The sequence below is a fragment of the Watersipora subatra genome, chromosome 6 (genome assembly GCF_963576615.1).
Source record: "Watersipora subatra chromosome 6, tzWatSuba1.1, whole genome shotgun sequence".
Lineage (NCBI taxonomy): Eukaryota > Metazoa > Bryozoa > Gymnolaemata > Cheilostomatida > Watersiporidae > Watersipora > Watersipora subatra.
Genome location: NC_088713.1, coordinates 48203100 through 48224103, shown reverse-complemented (window position 1 = coordinate 48224103; position 21004 = coordinate 48203100). Strand labels below are relative to the sequence as shown.

Sequence of the window (21004 nt, the reverse complement as noted above, 5' to 3'; positions counted from 1 at the left end):
AACAATATAAGCCATACAGAAATATTATGTTTGAAAATATTACACATTTTTCATATAAATCAAATAATGGAAATAACAATCAACTAAATGATACGTTTTAGAGAATAAGAAGTGAAACGGAAGTGTAAAGTTGGTACAAAGGTAGAAGTACACATAACATGTATGTTACTCTATTTTGTATTAGGTAACTTTTAAAATTTTTATTATTTATATGTTTTATTTTATTCATAAAACTCGTGAGTTTTTGTGAACTTGTAAAGTTTTATGTTGGAAATTATTTTGCATCTTGTGTGCTATTCCTGTGGTTTATAGTAACTATCATGGAAGAACGGGTTGTTGCGGAGTAGTGTTATCGTACTGTTAGTAGCAGTAGTAGTGGTATCAGTAGTATTAATAGTAGTAGTAGTAGTAGTAGTAGTAGTAGTAGCAGTAGTTATATTAGTAGTAGCAGCAGCAGTAGCAGCAGTAGTAATAGTAGTGGTAATACTAGTAGTAGTAATAGTAATAGTAATACTAGTAGTAGTAGCAGTAGTAATAGTAGTGGTAATACTAGTAGTAGTAGTAGTACACTCCTATACTTTTGTACTGCTACAATACTGATTCTTTCATTCTATATTGATGTACTGCTATAATACCAAAGCTTTTTGCCGTGCACTTTTGTAGTGATGTACTTGGTTGAATACCTGTTTACAAAATAGGTTATAAGTTCTGAGACTAAGGTACAACAAAGTTCTCTTGTCACTCAGTGACACAAATGAAACAGCCTTTGTAAAATTTCTACTGACATGGTTTGACTCTTTTTAAAAGGAAAAAACTATAAACAATTCACTTTTAAAATGGATGCTACATCTTTCATTTTTGAAATCTTGTCTTCTCCCAACCTGAGAGTATTACTGTTCAAGAATTATCTCATAGCGATAAGACTTGTAGCCCTACACAGGCATGTGACCTTAGAAATGTTTGACAAGCACATTATCTAAATTAATTAAAGTCATACCTTGAAAAAAGATCCTCATGCGTTGTTTCACTGAAGTCATATGTCAATCTACTTGTATCGCAAGGCACCATTTTCTATATCAAATAATTAAATACAAATTAATTCATTACCATGCCATGAGAAGAAGTACATAAAACAGAATGCATGAATTACGGCAAAAATGTGCTTTTTACAGTTGTAATTTAGTACCAACGCTTACAATGTAACAAATAGATATTTAGTTATTAACATTTGCAACAAAATGTAACATTGCTATGTACACTACTGTAAGTTTTTGTCTTCTAGATAGACTTAGTAGCTAACGTCGATCGCGGGTCAACGACCGGTTGGCAACTAACGCATTAAAAACACTAAACTTGTGTGACACAACGCAACAAACGTTGAATTTAAATGGATTTAGACCAAACACACACATAAAGCTAAGTTTTAATCTTTTACTTAACTTATTATAATTTTGTTGTCTTAATTTTCTATTATCTGTTTTTAGTTTGGCTCTTTTTGCCTCGCGTTCATTATAACCTTTAACTAACCTGTTAAGAACTGTGATAAACTGATTTGAGGAAAAAGATCGAGCGATGCTGTTTTAAAAAGCGACTTCTCGCATACTTGACCTTATATACAGGCAATCGGGAACTGGCTAGTACGCTCGTATCTCAAAGGTTACTTGTATATCAAAGAAGAAACTTGTCCAAATAGTGCTAGTATCTTGAGTTTCTTGTATGTTTGGGTACACAAGTGTCAAGTTATGACTGCAGTAGTTGTCTTCTCATTCCTAGTCACAGCAGGATGTTTTAACATTTATTATGTTTGTTCTTGTGTCACTTGCAGGTCTTAACAGAAGGTTATTACATGCCCTTGTTACACAGTAAAAAACCTAGTCATAGGTTTACCGGTATGTCTGGTTACCACAGAGATTTTCTTTTGACCTAGTTGTAAACAGTTCACTTCAATATTAGCAAACCGTTGCTGTTCATGTTAGATTATTTTGTTTCTCCTTTCAAGTCACTTTTATTTATTATCAACTATTAGTATTTTCTGCGTTGCCTGGTTCTCTAAGGTTTCTGTAATATTCAATCAGGTAGCCATAGTTCATGTATAGATTCTTAATACAAATTTTTAAAGTGCCCTGATGACAACAATGCATGGATATGTTCATTGCGGGAAGTTGTCCTTCTTGCATGCAAAAGTGCATGCATGAGTTACTAAGGTGGTAGATCGTGAAGCATTTGCATCGAAAACAAGTTTTAATTGAGATTGAGGCAATTTGATAAATGATACCAAGGAAAGCCAATAGGCAGTAAATTTCTTATAATTACATGTATGTAACTCTGATCTTTTAATCTTGCAACCATCAAAAATAATACAATATATTATGGTATTACTATCAGTAATATATCAAAATTATATATATATATATATACATGTATATATATATATAAATATATATTTATATATATATATACATGTATATATATATATATACGATAATGGGAGTGTTTCATAAAATATCAAAGTGTACAGGTTTCGAAATCTCAACTTTTCGCTGAGAAGATTAGCACTCTACGACTTGCGCTAACTGACCACCTTCTAGTTTACTGCCAGGTTAGCCTTCTTATGACTTTTTCAAATATATATAAATAAATAAGATCGACTGTTACAGGACTCAAACTCACGACACTTCGCTTAGAAGACCAACATTATATGATCCTTGCTAATTGACCACCTTCCAGTTTACTGCCAGACTAGCTTGGATTGTGACACCTTCAAACTTCACAATACACCCCTATAGCTGTATATTACATATTACTGTAGTTTTCTGTCATATCATATATTGTGATTTCATCAAATGATATGCTAAATATGGAGTACAAACCGTATTCTATAGACATTAGCTTGGTTGTTTACATGAGACTTTTATATAAAAAACATGTGAAAGATTCAGATTCTCATATTAATTTAGATTTTAAATTTATAAACTGAAATAAAATTTACTTTCAAGTTGAATTCATCATAAAAAAGATCATTCTATGGCTCGTTTTATTTACCTACATAAGTTCTTAATTATAGGAACTCAGACTATCTCATGAAGTGCTCAGGTTTACTTGAGCACTAAACTATGCCAAGAACTTTGTGCATAAAAATTACTTTCAAGTTTGAGATAGAGCTGGCACGGGTAGCTCACTCGGTCTTTACCCACCGGGTCAGAGGTTCTCGGATCGGGTCACCCAACCCTCAGGTCTTCCTATACAAAGACACGGGTAGGTTAATGGCTAAACGAGATCGATTGTGCTGGTTGTATTTCGCTTTTTAAGTGTGATTGAAATAGAGTCGCGCTTAGTCCTAGCGCGTAAGGACCAGGCAAAATAAAACAAGGTGACTTAAGACTATATTTTACAGATGTGACAATAGTCTTTGAGCTATAGGTTTTACAACATTTTTCAGCAAGAAATAATCAACATGTCGGTGGTCTGAGAGTTCATGAAGAAGCCAGTCAAGAAAGGGAAATACCAAATTATTTGTACAAAATGCGAAAGCAAGTTAAGTTACAAAGAAGGGTCCACCTCAATACTATTGAGGCATTTACAACAAAGGCATCCTGCGGAACTTAAAAGCACTTCTAAGAACCTTCAGTGCAGCAAATTTATTTTATCTTATTTTCAGTTTCTTTCACTAATACCAGAAGTTTTAGGGAAGTGATGGGTTTTTGCTTTCCATTATGCTGGGTTATCTATTTTTATATTTGTAAAGTATTTCTTAACTAATCTCTTCTTGTTGATTATAATAGCAGCTGAAAATAAAATCTGTAATAAAAACACTAGCCAAATCATGCCATAAATCTATCACCCATTGAATAACATTGATCCAACAATGTTTAGCCATAAATTGTAGACTGAATCTATAAGCCAAGCCACAAAATATATAATTATAATGTATAATAATAATGATTGGTGTGATAATGGGTTGTTTTATTTTAGGTTATTGATGTCACAACATTAAGCTGTAATAGAACTATCTTGTAACTTTAAACGAATAAAAAATCACGTGTGTGGGCCTGGCCAACTCAATCTTGACCGTCATTGCTGACCCTGAGTCTGGCCCGGCCTTGCATTCTTTGGTCTCGTTCCAGCTCTAGTCTGAAAATAGTATAATAGTTGTATATTAAATGTGACAGCTTGGATAACATCACATCCTGTCATGTCTGCCTACACAAGTTTTTACATCCTCTCTAGACTGCCTACTATCATACTCTACTATATGATGACTGGCTCTTGAATGTGAGAGGACTAGTCATGGAAGTTAGAAAGAGTCAACTTTTCTCTCACAATGACAACAAACATTTCTTGCCGGTCTTTTTGTTGGTAGCTCGGTGCTGAGCTAATAGATAGTCACCTCACGCAAAGTAGTCTTCACTCTAGACTAAGTTCACACAATAGCAGGTTATTTTAATAATTTGGTCTAAGATATTAATCACTTTCTTTTGTCCTCACAGAATAGATAGTCAGATTTGTGAATAGCTTTCTGGGAGCTTGCTATGGATTGCTAGTAAAATAACATGGGGCTGTCTAGATTATAATAATACCTTTAGTAGTGTTTTGAGTGCAACAGCTGTAAGGAAAATGGGCACGTTACAGGTATGTTTGTTCTCTTTTATGTATGTATATGCAAAGGCCTGCTTTGCCCAATGCGGTCACCACTGCTAAACATATGCAAGCACTCTCTGTAGGATTTGTAATTGAACCATCATCTACCCTCTCAATAACTGTCCTCTGGTAATGTAGCCCTCCTGGAAGATATGAATGTACAGTGTAGCTATGAACTATTTACTTCCATGAGGATACTTTGGTGTATAAAAAAGCAAATGCTTTAAAATATGTTCCAGGTCCTAAAGCTAAGATACAACAAAGTACTTTTGACATTCAGTGACACAATTGAGATGGCCTTTGTGACATTTTCATTGACATTAGTTTCATCTATTTAAATAGAGTTAATTTCTGAAGACTTGTCTCTTCTCAACCTGAGAGTATTATTTCCAAAGAATCTCATAGCTTTATAAAAGATTGTGCCCATACAGCACTGTGTGACCTGGTAACATTAAACTAGCACGTTATTGGAAACAAGTAGTTGTCTTCTCATTCCTAGTCACAAGATGTTATTTACTTGAATCACCTGCTTGTCTATACACTAGGTCAATAGGCGACTTGGTTATGTTAGACAATACTTGTTACTAGTGTGTCTGGTTGAGGAAAATGTTTGACCTAGTTGTAACCAGTTCACTTCAATATTAGCCAACCATTGCTATTTGTTTATGTTGAACCTTTTTGTTAAGGTTTACTGATAGCGACAATTCTAAGGCTATCTGTTACATATCAGACATGAATGCTAAGGCTATCTGTCATCAGTCGATTATCAGCACTACAGTATCACATCTCCTGGCAGTACTGTTCATATTTAATATTAGAAATGTGGCCAGCTACAGCAATGAGACCAGCTCTAAAGCATTGAAGGGTCCACATTGAGTAAGGAATACCATATGTTAATCTATGCCAGTCTAAAATATTTGCCAAGTTTTGCCAAGCTATGCAGGTGGTATTATATAGCACGAGTGCAGTTCAATGATGGACATGTGTGTTCATAAAAATCACTGCTAGATGAGTAGAGAGGAGAAAATGTATCAAGTATAAATATGAAATTGTATTTAATTATAAATATTAAACAAGAACTACAAGTGATTTCAATTAAACAAAGAGGAATGTATCAGCTCTGAGGCTCATGAAGCTGGTCTCCTGTCTCGTCTGTATCAGTGGGAGTACGCAGATAAATATCTAGTCTGTTAAGTCTCTCCATCATGGCAGCCATATCTAAAGGAACAGATACTTATCAGTGTCTATTATAAGCAATATATATTATAGCAATTACTCTCTATCTATGATAATTGAACCATCTCACAGCCACCTTGTGTAAACCATCCTTCAGACTAAGGGTAGGTTTATAGAACATGGTGTGGAGATGTCAAAACTCTAGTCTCATCTGCTGAGCCAAACCATACAACTTAGCCTGTGATTCGCGTATTCCAAACAGCTGATTTTCAGTGATGTTCTCCCTTTGCACATTAACCAATAGAATTAATTACTGAACAGCAAATAGCAATGATGAACCAATACTCATCATATCCATTCCTTATAAGTTAATAACTAGCAAAACAAAGTACACAAGAAGATAAATGAATATGTGTTGTTACTGATGAACAGTAATTATGTGAATGTTAAATTCAAACTCTAGTTGAACTGTGTGTAAAATCTTTACCTGCTGTCATCTGATTGTTCGCTTCTTGAAGGGTTACAATCTGCCGCTGAGACTCCTCCCTCTGATTGGCCAAAGCTACAACAACAATAAAATCAGGGCTCATATACTGGTACTGTCACATGTTACAAGCTAAGCTATTTATAGAGCAGTAGCTGCACATGTCTGGGCAGGAACATAACTGAACTCTAGTAATAGTGCATACATATCAGGTACTACATACAAAGGAGGTGTATAGATGTCATCCATATTTTATGACAAGAAGAAAATCCAGTTTAACTGAAATTAAAAAAGTCACCTGCTGTCTTGCGATTACCCGCTTCCTGTAAGGCTACAATCTGCTGCTTAGACTCTTTTGACTCTTCCTTTAGTTTAATCAATTCTAAAACAACAATATAATCAGGGTTCACATTCTGCTATTACAAGTTGATGAATTGTTTTATCAGCGGCAGCATCAACTAAAAACTTCGGTAAATACTAAATAACAAAAATTTAAAAATACTTTGATCTAATCTAATTTCTGGGAAAAATTTTACGTTGCAAGATCTGTAGACTTTAGTCTTCAAAGCAATCTTATCCTATGTTTACCTTTTGTTTTGTGTCTGTCAGTTTCAAGAAGGGCCGCAAACCTCCAGAAAGTGGCAGCAGCATGGGCTACAACAAAGTAAAAATAAATAATACTTCAATCTAATCAACAGATAGATCCTCTTATAAATCTGAATACCTCTACATGACTCAGCATAGCCTCAGCTACATGTAGAGATAACTCTAGTGTTACTATGACAACAGGCTGAATGATGTACAAACAAATTTAATCTCGAACTCTTACCATGCAATGAACCAATCCGAGACCAAAAATTGATAAAATAAAAAAATACAAAAGTAATACTGATAGTGGAGTTAATTTAATAACAATTAATTAAAGCTATTGATGATAATGTTAAAATATAGCATTAGAACCAGTTGCTTAGATTTTATAGCTAGGGTTACTAGTGAATGAGAACCAACTAGTGTTGCTACAAGAAGTAAAGACTCAATAAGTTCCTACTGGATGTTGTACTTTTCTTCTCTAAGGCTACAATCAGGTGTACAGCCTCAGTGAGTAATAATAGACTGAGAACCTGCGTTTAAACTGTTAAAAAATTTGAGTAAAACTATACCATAGTTTATGCTTACTCAGACATTGTGATTCTATCTTTAGCAAGAATAAGAACTGCTCCCTAGGTAAAATATTTACTATAATAAGAGCCGTGTCTGTCTGTCAGAATTACTACTACTGTAATTCTAGTAAATAGCTCATGTTTCTAATCAAAACTGTTGTGAGTGATAAGAATATTCATGAATCAGGAGAGTTCACTAAGTGCTGACTAATAGCTGCCACAAGGTGTTGAGCTGCTAACATCACTTTAATCCTTTCAGTTTTGAATAAGGAATTAAAATACTCAGACTATATTATCTAAGAGGGAGCAGAGGTGATGAGTGCTTAGCAAGGGCTGAGTGTTGGCTGAAGAGGAGAGGCTGAACCGACAGCATTTAATAGAGAGACAGAGCTGAACTGCTTCTACAGCCCACTGCAGTCTCTATGCAAGGAAAATGTAGATGGAATTCCCCAGGGTATGTTTATATAAATACCCTGGGGACAAGCAGAGAGTTATGCAATAGAGTAGTACAAGTGAGTAGCTGGTATCACACTGTATATTAATCCTACCTGCTAATACTGGCTGCTTCCAGCTCTTAAGCAGCTCTACTGTCTCTTTCCTTCCCTCAGACTCTGCCTCCTCCAGAGGAGTTCTACTGTCTCTGTTCTTTATACGGAGGAGAGCAGAGACTTTATCAGGAGGGATGGAGGTCAGCATAGTCTGTAGAGCAGCTGTGTGTCCACTGTAGGCTGCACAGTGCAGTGCTGTGTTTAGGTAGTAGTTAGTCTGTATGTTGAGCAGGGAGACTCGTTGCTCTACTGACAGGCTTATCAGTAGAGTCTCTGCTATATCTGTATATCCTCTCCATGCAGCCACTGTTAGAGCTGTCCAACCCCCTCCATCCTTGTCAGCGATCAGCTCATACTTCTTACCAGAGGATACTGTATGAAGTATAAGCTCTACTAACTCTCTATCTCCCTTCAATACAGCCCAGTGCAGAGCTGTATATCCACCCTTATCCTTCTCAAACAGCAACTCATCTACTATTCCTTTCAATGGAGTGAGTAACATATGAGCTATTTCAGGATGGCCACGGTAGATAGCCAATAGCAGAGCTGTATACGACTTACTATCTCTGATAGTTGTTATAAGCTGAAGTAGCTGATCAGGAGGGGTGGTTGTTAAAGCAGCCCTAAGAGAGGTAATGTCAGGAGCTCCACTAGCTCTAATGTATTCCCTAATCCATTGCTCCATTGTATCCTGTAAAATACTCCACACATTAAAATATGATAGAGAAAAATGAAGACAAATTGTGACTCAACTGCTGACACTGGGTGAGCTGATGACTTATAAAGCTGCCAACCATAACAGAGTTGCTGCAGGTGAACCCTGGATATTCACAGAGTATAAAAATGAGACTACAAATATGATACTCAGAGCTGGGAAATCAAGCATCAACATTCCTGCTATTTGCTCTCTCATGTGTTGAACTAATGGAAATAAACTCAGTAAAATTTTAACAATGACAAATCAGGAGACAGCAATGAGATTCATACAGTCTCCTACTTTAAACACTAATTTCCTATAAGACTGGTGACTAAATACAATCAGTGACCTGCAGCTGATTCTGACCAGAATAAAGACAAGATAAGCAGCTAAAAACTCCAGTTTCAGAGCTCCTCATTCTATTCGCAAGAGGCATATGACATACTTACAGTAGGAAATGTTTGCAGGTACAAAAATGACTGAGGAATGAAACCAGAGTCTCCTGACCTTAACTTAACCTCACTAGAGGATAGACTCTATGAGTCTCCTCAGGGTAGAGAGTGATAGTCTCAGGTCAGAGTTATATTATAATCACACTGACTCAGTGTCTCTCTTCATCTACTCTATTATTCCCAGTAAGTATAATATCAACATATGCTAATATAACAGTGAAGTTATACTTACCTGTAGGTACTCTGTAGGTGATATGCTTGCTGGCTGCTTCATGTCTTTTATAGCTTGGAAATGTCTCCGCCCCTCATTCAACAATCTGCCTCTTGATTGGCTGAAGCAAGTACAACTTGTCCAATTACAGAATAGTTCACAGGCCAGTAATGACAATGAACAGTTAACCTTATATTAATATTGAGTAATGTACACAGGAAACAATATTTAAATAATTCATCATGTGAGTCTATTAGATGAAAAAGACATTTGATGAATATTTAAAGCAAATCCAGGACTAATGCTAGTTATATGTGTGAGTCTAGCAGCACTAGTGTTTTGCTGCATGAGATTACTGCCGGGTCTCCCAGTGGAAAAATGAACCATGATTTACATGCTGCTGAGTAACAATACAGTAACATTATATCGGTACTACAGTAGTTCATACATTCGCAATGTTCAATATAGTTTGAGCTAGTGACTAGTTGAACTGTCTATATTACTATCAAATGTATTATTATATCAGCTTCACAACTCATAAAACAGCATATTATTCTTCATTTTCCAGCATTTCAGAAGTTTGAATATGCCTAAGCCACAAGTAAATGTTTTACATGGGATCTATATTTTTTATACTAACTGCACAAGCGAAATCCTGGACTAGGATGTTTTGAACAATCTCTCATCTTTATCAAAAAGGTTTTTATAGTAATATCGTTGTCATTAAATATAATTTTTTGAACAATAACTTTGAAGTTATTGCGGTCATATAGCTTCCTGTCATATTTAAAAAAAGCATAGAGTGTTCAGTGAGTTTGAAAAGAACATGATAGAGTACAAAGGTGTGCAGAGAAAACACTACTATGCTGAGCCTTGTACAGATGTCAGTGAAGAAATAAAGCAAATACATCAGGATTTATGAATGGTTCATATAGAATGTTGTACATAGATTCTCACCATAACTAAAGTAGATCCCAGCTCTCTACATCCAACTCAAGCTGTCTCCGCTCTCCTCTAGTGATGAATGTAAACTGACTGTTATGAAGCTATTACCACACACAAGCAGACCACCCAGGTATAACAAGCCACTGTACTTGAAGGCTACAGGAAGTAACAATGAGTACACAACTCCAATGTGATCTACTGGGAGTAGCTCATCTATCTACAAATATTGAATGGTTGCACTGCTTGTAAGACAAAGGTAAATCACTGCATGGATAACAATTCCTCTTTCAATTTCAGCATATGCCAGACCAGGCTTGTGAAATATGGCCTATCAGCAGGACCTGCCCTGTTGGATGATTCAATCAGGCTTGACATAGATTTCTGAGTATGTCAAAAAAGAAGTGAGTCATTTACTACTGTTCTGCACTGCTAATGTAACTACATAGATATCCAAGCAACAATTTACTCCAACTGTAATGCATTTCACTTATAAACATCAGCGGGTACTCATCAATGTGCAGTGCAATTTTTATAATGGACACAAGCCTGTTGTTAAGACAAGTTAACAAAAATCTAAATATGGAAAAACTATATTAAATCTTCTTGTGTACCAGTCTAAATATAGAGAAGTTAGGCTGTACAAAATCTTGAAAAGTGTTGTGTCTCTTTTAAAAAGAGATTTAACAGCTGCACAGTACACGCGCCTTATAAATTCATCAAATGATTTCAAGCTGACAAATTTTGTTCCAGCAAGAAAAATATTTTCAGATCACGATTGAAGGTCATTTAGCATAGTTTTTGAGCAGTAGCAAAAGTCGAGGACAACTGCGAATCACCGTTACTATGGTTACAATCTATATGGCAAAGGAAAAAAGATACTCGATGTACTACCAGTATTATTTGTTCAATGTGAATGTTTAGGGCCGTCCAACTCAAGCCATTTCCACTCTCAGCTGGTCATGAGTGTAAACTGATTGTTATAAAGCTATTACCATACAAGAGACCACCCAAGTAATAAAAACTGCTTTATTTGGAGGCATTGAGTGGTACCATTGAGTGCACAACTCCGATGTGATCTGCTCAGATCAGCTCATCTACAAATACAGAATGCTTTTACTGCTTTTAGGTCAAAGTTGAGTAACTGAATGGATAACAGTTTCTCTTTCAGTTTCAGCATTTGCTAGACCAGGCATGTGAAACATGGCCCGAGGGCAGGACTATGAGTATGTCAAAAAACAAGCGAGTCTCCAGTTTCCATTAAAATTTGTGATCTTCGAAGATAAACAGAATCCAAATGCTCCCTACATCTGCTTGAGGACATTAAACCTGTAAAAGCGTTCATACCCAGCATGATGCACTGACACGAGTTAGCCACTATAAAAATTACATATAAAACTATAGATACAACTATAGTTTTATAGTATGCAACAATATAGTTTTATAGTTGCATACTATAACACTTCAGATATTCTGATTCGCTATGAAAGTCGCATACAGACAAAAACAATGCATTATTTTTGGACTTTTGTTATACCATTCGATCAGAAGAAAAATAGATCACACATTTTTAGAATTTGTGTAAGAGATTTAGGTGTTCATTTTACGCTTCCGCTAGTAATCACAGTATTAGCTTCGTGATCACATGTCACCTTCCTTAGATGCATATTCTATGTGACAGACAAATAAATGCATGCATTGTTTCTAGCAGTTCAGAGAAGATGTGCAAAAAACGTCATTTCTAATGACTCACTGAATCAATTCCAACCGGTTTGAACCGGTCTACTGATCTCACTGAAGCCTACTGATATTTCTCAACATGTGGTCTCCATATCCAACAATAATGAAACGAAGTAGTGATCAAGATTAACAAATTAACACATGAATGACATTGTTAAATGCGCTGCTACTCAAAATATCACACCTGATAGTGATGCACTTGTGATGGTGATAAGATGCCATGTTAAAGAAACAGGCAGTAGCAGATAGTCTACAGGAGTGTAGTAAGAGAGAAAAAAAGGGGCAGATGATATGAAACTTGTTTACACTCATGAATAGCAAACATTAAAAACCAGATTTTTTTCTTTTATATAAAAAGCAAAACAATCTGGTTTTAATATAAAAACCGTTAATATTTTAGAGTTTATCCTTAGCTTCAGCAAATTATTTTATATATTTATTTATTTCAAAGCGGTATGACAGTAAGGGATGCACTATTTTTTACAGTTCCTGTCTGTCTTGCCTCCTCTAGATCTGTCTTAGGGTTAAATAGGTAAGCGTAAAATTGAAGATGCAATTCAGTTGTATGCCAAGAATTTGTTCATTTTAAATTAGGTAGCCTAAAGTACACAAATCGATTATAACACAAATTGCTATGCTGTTTTCACTACTTGATGCTGGTGCGAATTTGAAAGGAACAAAGTTATCATTGAAGAGCTACAAACAGGGTGTTCCATATAGAAGTAAACTCTAGACCACCCACTGCTATGGAACTGTTTTGTTAAGTTATGATCACCACATTGCAATTTGTGTAAAAACTGACTGATTGAGAATGGTAAACTCCATGCTTCAGAGACTCCAACAATACCAGTAATTTGACAATATCTTGCTTCACATATTCTCCATGCTTCACAGACTGGAGCAAAAGGGTGACAATACCTTCATCAATTACATTCTAGTGACTGATACTAGAGATAAGGGTTGTCTTATGGAGATACTGTACAAGTTGGAGCAGCTGTGGTAGCTTTGAAGTTGTCTCCTCTGCTAGAGAATACCACATAGAAAGTCTGTGTGTAATATATAATAACCTATCATCTATCTGCTAATTATGTAACTCGTGCAGATAAAACTACAATATGCACTCCTACAGCATGCTTAATCTGTTCCAGGAACGTTTACATTATTGAGATTTTACATTATAAGAACAATAAAATACAAATAAATTGTCTAATCCATTCCAAGATCTTGCCAAACTTGCCCCATTGGCCATACAAAAAGGAAAAAACTAGAATTAACATTATTAATTATAGGCTGCACTGTGGCTGCAGTATTATTGGATTGGTTTGCATGAACAACTTTTCTCTTGTTTCTGATCGACCTCTCTGGTTTCATAGGTCATTATTGTGGTACTTCAACAATGGGTTTATAAGGAGCAAACATCTTCAATGTTTATTTACAAAATTTTTTCTCATTTTCTTATAAACAACAAAGTGTATTCTGCAAATTAAAACTAATAACAAATATTTTATCTGTTTACAATTAAGCAAAACAACAAAATATTTTTATTATCAAAGCACAGAATTACCTGTTTGTCGTCTATCTGCTTTCAGGGGTCAAAGTTAGGATAAAAAAGAACTTTCGACAAAAACCCTACTCATGACATTAAGATTGATGGACCGACGCTGTAACACCTGCACCGATCGCCTTTGTATTTATGAATAATTGCACAGCTATCCTATTATCTGTGTTGGCGACACATGTGACGATTTAATACGACAAACTACATGACAGTGACGTGACGGTCTATCATGACAAACTAAAATGTAATTTAAGTTGTATATATAATATATATAATGCTATAAACTCATCATTTTTTATTTCACAAATACAGCGAGTTAGATTAACATTCAAATAGAATTTGTGAACCCGCTTGACTTGACACTTTTAGTTATATGGAATTTTTTACGTAATACGAAGCAAAAACTTTACATAAATTATTTACGTTATCTGGAATTAGGGTTATAGGAGGTATACGTTATAGGAGCGTCAAGTGTATTGAGTTTGAACCATATAAATAATAGTGTCTATGCTACTTCTTGTTTTGATTATAACTGAATACCAAAGAATAGCTGTACTTACCACAGTAAATTCTCTCAACGCTTTCACTTTAGAGCTAGTAGTGAAGTAGAGAATGTTACTAAAGTGATGTTCAATCACAGCCAAGATGATTACCTGGTAGACTTCTGACAGGTGGGAGCAGGTGACCTTGATCATGTCTATCAACAATATAATAGCAGTGAGAAAGATACCAGTTATGGAACTGGTGTAACAGCCAACAACCATAGGCATATACTGTCATACCTCAACATACAAGCCTAATGTGTTCCAGAAAAAAGCGAATACATGTATGCCAATTCTCTCTTATGTCGAATCATTTTTTCTTACACAAAAATACTATATACGTTGTAATGATATGGGAGTTAGCATGTGAGTCCATATGTTTGTAATGATATGGGAGTTAGCATGTGAGTTCATATGCTTGTAATGATATGGGAGTTAGTATGTGAGTCCATATGCTTGTAATGATATGGGAGTTAGCATGTGAGTCTACATGCTTGTAATGATATGGGAGTTAGCATGTCAGTCCATATGCTTGTAATGATATGGGAGTTAGCACGTGAGTCCATATGTTTGTAATGATATGGGAGTTAGCATGTGAGTCCATATGTTTGTAATGATATGGGAGTTAGCATGTGAGTCCATATGTTTGTAATGATATGGGAGTTAGCATGGGAGTCCATATTCTTGTAATGATTTAGGAGTTAGTATGTGAGTCCATATTCTAATACTAGGGTTGTCTATTAGTGAGAAAAGTTGTCCTACCTTTCCAAGTGGAGTGTCACAACTCCCATTATATAAAATATCCTTAGAGGATAATAACCCATCCTAAATCAGTCTGTTACCTGAGAAGAGAGGAATGTTATTTGTGGTTGCTCATAAACAGGAGAGAGAGATAGGCTGACATAGGAAAAAGGCAATACAGAGATACAACAAGGAGAAGGAGCATTAGTAACACTGGAGAAGAAGAAAGGAGGTACTAGGATAATCATAGTAGGTCTGATTAGGAGGTAGAAAAAGAAGTTGAAACTTACACTTTGAAGCTGCAAGACATGAAACAGAGGAGTTCAAGGAAGTTGGGATGACTGTAGACTGTGAGTCAGTGATTAGTGTGAGGTGCCTATAGCTTAAGTGATCTAGGCAGGGTGGAGAGATCCTTGATGCGAGAGCCATAGCTCAAGTATACTTGTTCTGGGGGCAACAAGTTTATTGTTACAGGCTTTTTGACAAAAACAAAAAAAAAGTCTAAGAGCATCTGTACAGGTTGAGGGATGGATCTGTATTTTGAGATTGAAGATGTGTTAGTGGCACTGAGTCTGTATACTTATTTACCTGATGAGAACTTATTACCATCAGAACAAATATGTAGCCAGAGACAGAATTAAACACACTGACTCCTAACATACATCAGCCATGTTAGTATATTTGGATACTAAGATGACCTAATTAATTACAAAGGTACATTACATGTAGATGCTGAACTAAAAACGTAGATGATGTGTTGCAGTTATAAAAATTACACAAAAATTTAAAAAATAAATTAGGACTGACCTTTATCAAAATCGCAATATCAGATTAATAAGTACTGACTGCTGTCCATATGTTAGATGGATTGCAGTCACAGTAAATCTTTGCTTGAATGTCTATGTAGTTGCATTAGCAGTGCAAAAAGCATGGTAAGCATGCCACAATAACGCAGTACTACAGGGCAGCATGCATTATAAATGCAGTACAACTGGTACAACATAATAATCCGTTCCAGTAACGTAAATGCTATGAAACAGATTATCATGTTGTAAGAACGTGTATTGTAATATCAGTAGCAGCTTACCTCATGGACTGAGTGGTTAAGGAGGAAGCATATGCATTGCCTGGTGTGAATGTCTAGGAATCATGGCAGGAGAAGCAGGTATTCGCTGATATTAACCAGAATGCATTTCTCAGCTGCGGTGACATGACAAGCTAAGCAGGTGGCATCTAACCAGCTGATGGCACCTAACAAGTAAGGTCGCGTAGGTAGATGAGAATCAGCTGAAATATAGTGTAAAAAAACTTGAGATAATATGAAATGCTAAAATTCAATTTAAGCTCAGTATGTGTCAATTTGTATTCTGAATGTTTTAATAAGCTCCAGATATCCTTCAGATTGTACCTAATAAGGTTTCCATAAGCCTTTTCAGCAACAGCCTTTTTATATCTATGATATTCATCCTCCACAGTCAACTCACAGAGTTATAGCTGCAGAATTATAGCACACAAAAATAATTACAATAACATCACACAGCATGAGATTCATAAAATATCTGAAAACTAGGTGAACAGGAAATGACCATCACACTGATGATATAAAATGGCAAAGCAAGTGCATGCCATAACAGAGCAAGGACTTACAGGACACATGCATAACATGACCAAACAAGTTAAGAGAATCCACACAATGATTAGAGTTCCTTGCAATACTCACTGATGAGCCACTGATTGGAGAAGTCTAACAGTGTGTTTACCAGCGTACCTCAGAAAGAGCTGTGTTTTATGTGGTTGGACTGATAACTGCCTGAGGTATATAACAGCCAAGAAACTCAGGCTTTCCACCTGAACAAAGAAACCCATTTCAAACTCGTAAAAAGCTAAACAAAATGTAAAGTATTATGATTCTGATCATTATGAACTGTGAATCCGTCTTTTTTCATTGTTTGTATGTTAGATGATTTTGAGGGTCAAGGGCATTTAAAAGGCATGATGAAGGGTGCACACTGTGCAGGTAGGTCCACACACATACTGTGGACTGACATCAAGTATAAAAATAATCTTTATTTAAATGGATCTCTCAACTATCTTGACCTCATCAGGATACTTACCCATTGAATAGCTCTGTTCAATATATTAGCTGTGAAGGTTTTTTGAAAGTTAGTTATCACAGTTCAGGATCTAAAACATCAATATTCATATTGAGATATGTTTACGCATGTCAGTGATAGGCATCGTGTGTGTAACAAATGCATTGGCTAAAGGCTCTCTGGACCAACATGTTGATCTACCTGCCACAGAAACGAATGTGTTTATGATTGCATGAACAAGTTTATTTTACAAGACCCTAACAGCAAATAAATTCAATTGATTTTCGGTGTGAGCATATTCTTTTGCAACTTTTTTGAATAATGATGGTAAAACACTTTCCACAACAGCTGCATAACTAGACATAGATAATCTTGCTTGTGACAAAATTGTGAAGGTCCCCCGTGTCAATTGAAACTGTTCATAACTTATTCTAGACCAGTTTAGCTGACGATAAGAAATCAACCAGCTGCCAAATTACATTTTGCATCTCTGAAATTGAAATCATGCAAGATTTAGACAATAAGAGCAGCCTAGAAACACTCCATGTCATGTTCAGTATATGATAAAAGTGAGGAAACAGGCAGAAGATAAAACCTGCTTCAATAAAGCTGACTGTTTCTTTATTTTCTTCCAATTCTTCCTGTAAACCCACTTTAGGAAAATCCACATAATCACCTTCTTCTGTAGATCTGTGCTAAAACAGTTGATAGACAATACTAGACAAGTGATTAATTAAACAAGCTAACATCCCTGCCTCTGAAGATGAATAGAGATAGAGAACCTGAGCTCTCATGCACTTTACTAAATTTGAAGCCAGAAATACATACATAGAGACGAAAACGTAAAGTTTTCGGTTTTCAAATGTAATGATACACGATACGAGATGGAGTGGTATGAGATGATATGAAATGGCATGACATAAGTTGGTATGGTATAAGATAGTATGAGATGGCATGGTATGAGACGGCATGGTATGAGACGGCATGGTATGCGATGGCATGGTATGGTATGAGATGGCATGGTATGAGATGGTATGGTATGGTATGATATGGCATGGTATGATACGGCATGGTAGGAGATGGCATGGTATGGGATGGCATGGTATGAGATGGCATGGTATGAGATGGTATGTGGTATGGATTGTTCAGCGACAAGAACGAGCACAGTCCTAAGTGTGGACCATCATACGCCATCTTGTGAAATATTTATGTGCAAAGTTTGTTTTAGTTAACCATATCTTAACTATGAGGGTCTTGACAGTTATCAAATCGGCAAGTGAATACCATTTTCTTAAATAAAATTTTTTAACAATCCGCAAATCTTTCGAAACATTTCAACCTCCATAAGCTATAATATCTGGCTTTTAGAAAGCTGCAAACCAACCAGTGTATCATCTACTGGATCTGTTTAAGTGTGAACTATAGTCTAACACCCAGACTAATAGACATGAACTGTCCGTTGAAGTAGCAGACAAAGTACAATCTTGATTTATTCTAGTAAGAATTTAGCCTGGGCAATTACTGCAAAATTATTTCACTGAAGTCAAGAAGCCACAGGTTAAATATAAAGTGCTACAATGTAATATAGTAAAGAATCTATATTCATACTATTATTGAACTGATGGGTGATACTAGAGATGAAATTAAAATGTGTAACAATTGGTAAACATCTGCTCAACTTGTGGCTGGTTTGAGAAAGAGGTAGGAAACTCAGCATATCTCGGACAATGATCTCCAACAACAAGTATGAGAGCTTCAATCACCTTGTCTATTGATTAGAGACTGCTCGGCAAATCTCAATGGTGATTGGCCCAGCTTCTGCAAACAAGGATATAATTGGCTAGCTACTTTGTTAATGCTCAGTTCTCATACTTATTCAAAGCATTTACAGATATTGTGATATAAACATACTACTCATATATAAGCTCTTATTCTTAGGAGGTTGTAAAATTTACTGCTGTGTTTACTACGAGTTATTTTCATCAAAAACCTAAAGCGGATGTGCAATGGCTGCCCAACAACCCAGTATGAGTACAGCTAAAAAGAGATCATGATTGTCGTATCAATCACAGGGTTCCCTCGTTCATCACAGTTAATAGGAACCTGCACCCTCACGATAAGGGAAAAACCTGCCAAGTAATCTCACCCCTATATGTACTTTTGAAGACATTTTAATAACATATCAATATTTTTTCAACTCGGTTTTAACTAATAAAAAAGTCAAATTATAATGCTATTGATACTGTATAAGTGTAAATTTATTTAATTTAGCACAGGGTTACTGATAACCAATAACTAGGAGTTATCCTCTCCATATTGACTTACACGGTTAGTAAACAACACAATAATTACTATACCGATTAGGTGATGATCAGTACATGGATACAGTGAAAACTGTTTAACCTGCATGGAACACCCTTGATATACATATTAGACTGCAAGTCACAAAACGCTGACCAGGATCTCAAGCTAGGTTTCTTAACCTAAAATCATAAATCAATATTTACTAGTAACTGTAAATGTAATAATAAAATACAAATATCTGACGAAAAGTAAGTCAATAAAACTTACTTTATAAAATGCACTTTTTAATCACATAATCAACTTTTAGTTCAAATTACTAATATATTTCAGATTTCATAATTTTATTTTGTATTTCATCCAACTTCTAACTCTAAAAGTCCAGTGTCCAGTATCAATAAATCATCATTTTTCAAATGTCATTTCCACATACTTTTTTCTGTCATAAAATGCAGAGAATACAAAATCTGCACAATTAATCTGAACTGCTAAAGAAGGTCTCGATTAGTGCAGGTGCTATTGTCGATATAACAAACTGAATGTTACGAGATCGAGTCTCGTGAAAAGCAATCATTTACCCTGTCCTCTAACTCTGACCTTTAACCCTGACCTCAGACATACAGACAGACACATACTTTACTATAGTAAAAACTGTAGCATTTTTGCACCGATGTTATTGTAAAATCTTTCACAAACTCTTTTTAATTGTGAGACATTCACAATTGGAACACATAGCATACGGATACTTCCGATGTATTGAGAAACCCAAAAGCTCTCAATGCATAGAATATAATAAGGTATATATTTCTATGTTATCATATAACTCAACATAATCTAACAGAATGAAAATATGCATGCCTAAAGAGCAACAACAACTTGGCAGATAGTTGAGGCTAACGAGTCCAGGTGACCAAGTGCAGGCAACTCACAAACTGGCACAGATAGATTTGTTAGTTAATTGTGGAATTGATTAAAATAACAGAACGAGTCTTATATGCACCTATCAGCAAGCTCAGCAATCCTTAGCAGCGACTCTTTGAGTGATGTCAGGTTGGCGAGGTGGTTGGCCCGCCCTATGACTATGAGGAACTCTGAAAGGCTTTGAATGATTGGAGTCGGTAGCTTTTGTATGAATAACTGTATCTTTGGCTTCAAGTGCTATGAATAAAGTAACCATTAAATGTGGGAATGACTCGAAATACTGCGCAATAGAATCTTCTGGAATAATTGTGATTATGTGAAGTCAAAGTGGGCTATTGAAATCTACAAATCACAAAACACTATCGCACACTAATGTCAAATTCTGAGTGAAGGCGTTTGAACTACTTTACAACCGTTGTGCAGCATGAGACTCAAATCTTTGACAATCAGTTTAGTAGTATGATTCTCTACCATTCGGCCATCATTACTACAATAAAAATGATAGTCTGTGACGATAATAAATATTTGATGTTCCAGGATGGTAACACATTTTCATGCAAAGAGTGTTACATTCCGGTAACACATTAAAGATGAACACTTATGGAATCTACTAAAGTTTTGTGTAAGTTCCTATTTAAGGACAATTGTTCTTAACGAACATGTTTATGGATTTTTGTTGACAATGACGGAAATTCTGAGCAACATCAAACTTAATTCTAGTATTTAAAATGAGAAATATAGTTCATGTACCCTAATAGCTTATCAAGACTGAGTATAAAGTTTAGGTCACGCATTAGGAC

The 21004-nt window shown here is 35.6% G+C and overlaps 2 protein-coding genes across 2 annotated transcripts in view; both read right to left on the bottom strand.

Annotated features, from left to right (window-relative positions):
* Positions 1–20678, bottom strand: part of LOC137398332 (inversin-A-like) — a 334813-nt gene extending 314135 nt beyond the window's left edge. The window contains exons 1-4 of the mRNA XM_068084440.1: positions 20610–20678; positions 20284–20441; positions 9388–9487; positions 8007–8697 (exon numbers count right to left, since the gene is read on the bottom strand). Coding sequence (XP_067940541.1) covers positions 8007–8697; positions 9388–9487; positions 20284–20441; positions 20610–20678 — 1018 coding nt within the window. The remainder of the gene's footprint in view (positions 1–8006; positions 8698–9387; positions 9488–20283; positions 20442–20609) is intronic.
* LOC137398791 (uncharacterized) lies at positions 5728–7700 on the bottom strand. The gene is made up of 5 exons (XM_068084966.1): positions 7667–7700; positions 6887–6952; positions 6597–6680; positions 6302–6376; positions 5728–5856 (listed from the first exon to the last, which is right to left on the bottom strand). The coding sequence occupies exons 1-5, from the start codon at positions 7698–7700 to the stop codon at positions 5753–5755; spliced, it is 363 nt and encodes a 120-aa protein (XP_067941067.1). The 3' UTR covers positions 5728–5752.
* Positions 20679–21004: the final 326 nt, after the last annotated feature.